The sequence below is a fragment of the Dendrobates tinctorius genome, unplaced genomic scaffold (genome assembly GCF_039654945.1).
Source record: "Dendrobates tinctorius isolate UK_male_01 unplaced genomic scaffold, ASM3965494v1 ptg000079l, whole genome shotgun sequence".
NCBI lineage: Eukaryota > Metazoa > Chordata > Amphibia > Anura > Dendrobatidae > Dendrobates > Dendrobates tinctorius.
In genome coordinates, this window is record NW_027361747.1 from 26,893,961 (window position 1) to 26,901,472 (window position 7,512).

Consider the following 7,512-nt stretch of genomic DNA (forward strand, 5'->3'; position numbering starts at 1 on the left):
AATGGTCTGTTCTGTCTCTGCAATTATCATATTTCTTCAATTTCAGTACTGATTTATGTAATTCAGGAGAGAGAGGGGGTCTAGATCTAATAGTTTAATAAATTATAACTTTAAAATATAAAATTAAAAATTTGTTTTTACCATCTCGGATATAGAACCGGTCAGTGGTGGGAGAGATCATTGAGCTGGGACTTACAGCCATCATGACAATGAAGGGACTAAGTAATAGACATTACAAAATCTTCAATTTCATTGTTACATACTAAGTTTCCTTCTTTCTTGAGACTTAATATGCTGCAGAAGCCACCGAGACTCCCAACCAATCCCATCATGTCAGTTCCAGCACCTTTTCTCACGTTCATCCATTTTCATGACTGCAATAAGAAATTTGAATACCTGTATGGGCCCATTTTGGCAGCTTTGCTATCTCCCTGCATTACTTGAAAGGAACTCAACAAGTTTCCTTTTTACTTGATACAGTTGCCAAAACAAAGCACATGACAATCTAGCGAATGTGCTGCCAAGTCACAGCCTTATCTTCCGAAAGATATAAAAAAAATAATGTTCTTTAACATTGGCTGGAATGACAAACCACAATGAATGGAAGCAGGTAGCAAGCTCTCCAGCTGTATTAAAAGTCATTTAGGATATGTTTAATGTCAACAGATGTAGATACCAAGGCCAAGAGAAACGCCAAAAAACAAAACAATACCAGCTCTTTCATCTCAGCGTTTAATACCTTGGAAAATGGACATTTAGTTTCTTACAATTGTAAGGCATTCATATACATTGCAGGATTCCAATACCTCCCTTTGTTGTCAATACCCAAGGTATCCTGATCAGATAAATTACTGTTTTCATTGTCAAAGATCACGACTTTCACAGAGTCGTCAGAAATTTGGAACGTCATAGTCAGCTGATAAAATGCGAGTTGAGCTCATGGTCAAAGAACTAAGACCGGTCTACGAACACATCGGTAAAAAATAGAACTTTTAAATAAATAAGTATAAAAAATAAATATATATTTTTAGATATATGCATATTAAGTCCACAGGTTGAAAATTGCATCTTTATCAAAACAGAGAGAGATGTCTGTAGGGAAGTACAGAAATGCAGATCCATCTTTGTATGCATTTGCAATCCGACTTGAGCGGGCACATTGGCACGTCCTATCAGTTCTTCTGAATTAGAGGTATGGAGGTGTCATCAGCGCCAATCAGATGGTCCAATTCAATAGATAAGCAGCCTTTGTATCTTGGCTCTCTGCTTTATCCACCAGTTACATTGACCACTTCCCAGGAGTAGGTGTTCCTAATTATGATTGCTAGCATTCTACGGTCATTGTCACCGATGGCAATTAGAGACCATAGTCTGGTCACGGATCGGTCTTCACTTTTCCCTCATGAAAAAGTTGTATCGAAATAGCAAGCGGATAGGCTGTCAACATTTTCAACTATAACCCATCACTTCCTTATAGAGTTCAGGCACTTTTTCTGGATCCACAGGTCTGGGCAGAAAATGTGTGAATTTTTGATGCCTCTTAGCCCTGGCTCCATCTCTTGGTGTACCATCTTTGTTAAGTGCTACAAAGTATCGCCTCCCAGAGTCACCATGTTTGTATAGGTTTGATGAGTAGGTGTTATACCAATTTTCTTCAAATTGTTCTCTGAAAATGCATTCAGAAGTCAACTTTTCCTTAAAATAAGACAAAATAAATTATTAATATCTTACAGAAGTTATTATTAGTAATAATAAAACTGCCACAAAATGAGATTGACTTATGAAGTATGATGCTACAATTTTAAAAGTACCAGGGCTGTTTTATTTGGCAAATGGCACGATTATAGCCAATTTTAGTTCCTGTAATCTCAACCAAAAAATAAATAAAAATATCTAAAACAGGGACCCTTCCAGAATAAACTAAATATTGTAAAACTTCATTAATACCAGTTCAATAACACCAGCCCAATAACAAGTGAGTCAAAATAGTGAAAACCTTTGAACTTGTGCAATCGTTTGTGTCTATGTGTGTCATAGACTATGGATATTTACTATAAAAAGGACAAATTTTTTCGTAGATTGATTAATTGATTGTAAAAGAACAGAACTACAAAGGTTGCCAAACTTACCGATCCAAAGAGTTCTCCTTTATCATTCATTCCTAGGTAGAGACCGCTGTCCACCCCTCTAATGCTGACGAGACCAATGGCCACACTAATGAACTCAAGAATACCTGTCAGAAAAGAAAATGTATAAATCAGTGATTTAAAGAATCGATTGGAGCATCCATCATTAATATGCCCAAACACAATAAAGCATTAGTCACAATTTGTGTGTTGTCCTGGGTTCCATTAATTGGAAATGTCACATCTATCTTTCTGCCAATGCATTTCCTCAATGATGTATCACTTTAATCAAGACTGTACAAAATGGCCTCTCCCCTGTGTGTGGATAGACTTCAAATGAAATTTATAAAAAAAATTCCAGCATTGTACTCTTCATAAAACCAGAACAATATAGCAACACTCTAAAAAAAAATTGATGAAAAAGTCGATTATTTCAGATCTACTCTAAGAACCTAGATTAGACCTAAATTGACTAAGCGACTTTTTCATTCATTTTTAGTGTGCGTCAATAAATTATTCATTATTTTATTTATTTATTTATTTTTATGACTACAGTGCTGGAATTTTCCATTTTATGTCTCATGTGTCCTGCACCTGATCTAGGCTACACGATCTTCTAGCTAGAATGTCATTTCAGGTAGAGTTGAGCAAATTTTTCAAAATCCGGTCCCAATTATAATCGGTGGCGAATATGGTTTTTGCAATATTTGTCGAACGTTAATGGAGTCAATGAAAGTAGAAATGAACGAATATGTTCGGAATAGATGATCAAATATAAATTCTGCACGAATTTGGGCACCAATATGGGCACCAATAAGGTACCAATATGGCAAATTCACATTTGGCGACTGATTCCGAACATATTCGTTCAACTCTAGTTTCCAGCTGATCTCCAGTTTGCATCCTAACGAATAAATAATATGTCTGAAATAAATGTCAGTGTATATAATAATAACGTCTAGTGGTTAGTCTGATCTTTCCAGAAAGCATGTGATATGCACGGACCATGTTTTTGGGTCATCTATGATTCTTGCCTTTATCTTTTTTTGCCTAGTTTTCAGTAGAGGATGGTGGTATTTTGTCTTTTTTAATGCTATCTTTTACAAAGCAAGACTTAAAAAAAAACAACAACAAGCAGGTGAGTCAACCAGGCGAGAGACCACATCAGAGGAGGCTCAGAGGAGAATAGGGGCGGCATAAAGGAGAAGGGATATAAAAGAACAACACATGTTTGATCTCTATCTACAACTCCAGGTTATTAGCAGAATATCCCTGTTCACAGACCGTACAACACTTTTCTTGCTTCTCATACCTGAGCCTGCCCGGAGTGACAACCTGGCACCGCCATTCTTTTTACAAAATGAATTTCCCCTTTGGGATTATTATAGGCTGGAAGATTAATTAACCCTTCAGTCGACAACCGCGTCTATTTGATGTCAGGCATCAAAAGAGTTAAGAATAATTGATATTTATTGTCTTGGCTATGGGAAAGTGACGGAAAACATTTTAATCAGTTATACAGCAGCTAAATCAATAAAAGGGGGGGAAAGAGCCTATCAACAATAGTTGGTTTGTTCAGATAAAAAGAACATTGAATAAATACCCTGATCATTATTCACTCTTCCTGTCAGATAAGCATTTACATCCTTTGCCTGTCCTCCGACGAGGCTTTTAGGTAAATGTATCAGGTTAATAATCACATAATATTATTACATTTTTCTTTTATTATTTATTACAATAATTCGTTTACTAGAGAATATTGAATACAAGAATTGTGTATAAAATAATATTTACAGAATTATTTGGTTTATGTCACTTTTACATGTGCAGAATTAGGGTACGGGCACACGTTGCGGATTGGGGTGCGGATTTGGCCACGCGGATTTTGTAAAATCCGCAGGTAAATCTGCAGGTCAAAAGACCTACGGTTTTACCTGTGGATTGGCCTGCAGTTTTTCATCTCCACAATGGAGGAGATGGCAAAGCAGCAGAATCCGCAGAAAGAATTGACGTATCAATTCTTTCTGCGGTTTCAAAACCGCAGGAAAACCGCACGGAAAAATCCACACCGTCTACACAGCTTTTTTTTATTCCCATAGGGAATAATGGTACTGTACACCGCAGCAAAAACTGCTGCGGACCCGCAGCGGCCGAATCCGCTGCAGAACCACAGCAGAATCCGCAGCGTGTGCACACAGCCTAAATGTTATGTCTATTACCCGATGCTCCTCGTGCATGCAATACTTGTATGTAGCTTTATATTGACCAGCCACTAAATGAAGTCAATATACAGTTTCTGCGTACCACATAAAAGATATTGCAAAATGTAGTAAACAGCATACAGATAGATGTACAGTCCTGATGTAAAGCATACAGGTATGTGATAAAATAAAGTGTAATGAGCACAGATGAGGTCCAATAGGGCGCTATACACTGAAGATGAGCAGGTGTGCATTCTGAGGTGTCGTATACCGGTAGCTGAGCAATGTGTATTCTACGCTGCATATACAGAAGGTAGATGTGCAATTCTGATCAAAAGTAAACAGCTGTGTGATCCTAAGAGGTGTTAGATACTGCATAAAGTTAAGTGTGCAGTTCTGCATTGTGTTATACAGGTAGGTGTGCAAATCTGAAGTGTATGATGTAGTTGGGTACGCAATCTTGAAAACAGATGCTGCAAAAGGCAGGTGCGCAATTCTAGTGAGCAGTGCTATAGTGCAGTGCAAAAGTAGGCGAGCAATGCTGGGGTGCAGTGTGCATGTAAGCATGCAAAGCTAAAGTGCATCATACAGGTAGGTGCAGAGTAGAGTGTGACGGGAAGGTAGGTGGGCAGTCCTAGAGTGAGGCATACAGGTAGGTGTACAAGTGGGTGCGCAGTTCAAGAATGTGGCGTATAAGTGGGTGCACAGCTCTAGAATAGGGCAAACAAGTGAGTGCACAGTTCTAGAATGGGGCGTGCAATTCTAGAATGGGACATACAAGTGGGAGCGCAATTCTAGAATGTGGCATACAAGTGGGTGCACAGTTCTAGAATGGGGCGTGCAAGTGGGTGCACAATTCTAGATTGCGGCATACAAGTGGGTGCAGAATTCTAGAATGCAGCGTACAAGTGGGTGCGAAGTTCTAGAATGTGGCATTCAGATAGGTGTGCAGTTCTAGAATGTGGCATACAAGTGGGTGCATAGTTCTAGAAATAGGTGTGCAACCCTACAGTGTTGTGTACAAGCAAGTGTGCAGTTCTAGAATGCGGCATACAAGTAGGTGTAAAGACCTAAAGTGCAGCATATAGGTAGATGGGCAACACTAGAGTGTTGTATAGAGATAGGTGTGCAGTCCTAGAGTGTGGCATATAGGTAGGTGCGCAACCCTAGAGTGCGGCATACAGGTAGGTGTGCAGTGCTAGAGTGCAGCATACAGGAAGGTGTGCTACCCTAGGGTGTGGCATACAGGTAGGTGAGCAGTCCTAGAGTGTGGCATACAGGTAGGTGAGCAGTGCTAGAGTGTGGCATACAGGTAGGTGAGCAGTCTGAGAGTGTGGCATACAGGTAGGTGGGCAGTCTTAGTGTGTGGCATACAGGTAGGTGAGCAGTCCTAGATTGGAGCATACAGGTAGGTGAGCAGTGCTAGAGTGTGGCATACAGGTAGGTGAGCAGTCTGAGAGTGTGGCATACAGGTAGCTGGGCAGTCTTAGTGTGTGGCATACAGGTAGGTGGGCAGTCTTAGTGTGTGGCATACAGGTAGGTGAATAGTCCTAGAGTGTGGCATACAGGTAGGTGAGCAGTCTTAGTGTGTGGCATACAGGTAGGTGGGCAGTCTTAGTGTGTGGCATACAGGTAGGTGGGCAGTCTTAGTGTGTGGCATACAGGTAGGTGAACAGTCCTAGAGTGTGGCATACAGGTAGGTGAGCAGTGCTAGAGTGTGGCATACAGGTAGGTGAGCAGTCCGAGAGTGTGGCATACAGGTAGGTGAGCAGTCCGAGAGTGTGGCATACAGGTAGGTGAGCAGTCTTAGTGTGTGGCATACAGGTAGGTGAGCAGTCCGAGAGTGTGGCATACAGGTAGGTGCACAACCCTAGAGTGTGGCATACAGGTAGGTGAGCAGTCCTAGAGTGTGGCATACAGGTAGGTGCACAACCCTAGAGTGTGGCATACAGGTAGGTGCACAACCCTAGAGTGTGGCATACAGGTAGGTGAGCAGTCTTAGTGTGTGGCATACAGGTAGGTGAGCAGTCCTAGAGTGTGGCATACAGGTAGGTGCACAACCCTAGAGTGTGGCATACAGGTAGGTGTGAAGACTTAAGGTGTAGTATATGAATGTGTGTAACCCTAAAGTTCTTGGAGACTGAATAAAACCAGGAGTGCAGTTCTGTATATATTGCAGGAGTGCAGCCATCATGTCAGACAGGAGACATTTGTAGAACAGGAGGTAACTTTCAGGAACACAGGATGAGATTGGGGAATCCTTCCTCAGCACGGAGTACCGTGGACACCTACCGAAGCGGCTGTGGTCTTGCCTGGTGCCCTGCACAATGCCATCTGGGAGGATCTGGAGGTGGAAGCCCGTCCTGCAGTAGAGCTGGCGGCGGCGCAGGATGCCCTGGAGATGCGCCAGGTCTGATGGGGCGCTGCTGCGGGAGAGGCGCTCAGGTTGTCCCAGGGGATCGTTGTATAACAAGGGGGTGTCCCTGGCAGGAGGAGGCAGCAGGAAATGAGCGCCCACTTGTCCCAGGGTGTCCAGCCCGGCCAGATAGTTCCCCACCTCGAGCAGTGGCGCCATGTGTGCGCCGGGGCGCAGTCCTGGATGAGTCCCTGTGCTCGCACCTGGCGCTGTGCTGCAGGTACTGAGATGCCAGGCAGGCGGCTGCCGACCTCGCTGTGCGGGCACTTTATATAGTGGCCCAGTTGACATAAGGTAATGAAGCCGGAGCGCAGGGTTTCTTCTTCACACCTCTGTTCACACTGTGCAAAGTGTCTGCTCCGCAGTGCAGGCCCATTCACATGTAATGTCCCTCACAGCCATGGGCACAATAATCCAGCTCTCCTGCCCCGACCGCTCCCTGAGGACATGGTGGGGAGAGATGACACCTGGTCACGTCTGGGATGGAGTCAGTGCAGGGAGCAGAGGCTCCGGTCCTCACACAAATCCCGGGAGGCAGCTGCAGACAGGAGTGATCAGGATGCAGGAGGTCCTCCTAATGCTCAGCACGGACAGGTGCAAGGAAAGGTAGAGGCAGAGGCGGGGTCTGCAGCCCAGACCTTCCCAGACACACACACCACACATGTCTCCCTGCAGACGGTGGGCACTCACTGTACCACACATGTCTCCCTGCAGACGGTGGGCACTCACTGTACCACACATGTCCCATACAGACGGTGGGCACTCACTG

General features: G+C 43.2%; 1 protein-coding gene across 1 annotated transcript; it reads right to left on the reverse strand.

Annotated features, from left to right (window-relative positions):
• Positions 1-736: 736 nt before the first annotated feature.
• FGF20 (fibroblast growth factor 20) lies at positions 737-7,303 on the reverse strand. Its single transcript, XM_073583676.1, has 3 exons — positions 6,620-7,303; positions 2,130-2,233; positions 737-1,695 (listed from the first exon to the last, which is right to left on the reverse strand). Exons 1-3 carry the CDS (start codon positions 7,032-7,034, stop codon positions 1,450-1,452), a joined length of 765 nt encoding a protein of 254 aa, XP_073439777.1. The 5' UTR covers positions 7,035-7,303; the 3' UTR covers positions 737-1,449.
• Positions 7,304-7,512: the final 209 nt, after the last annotated feature.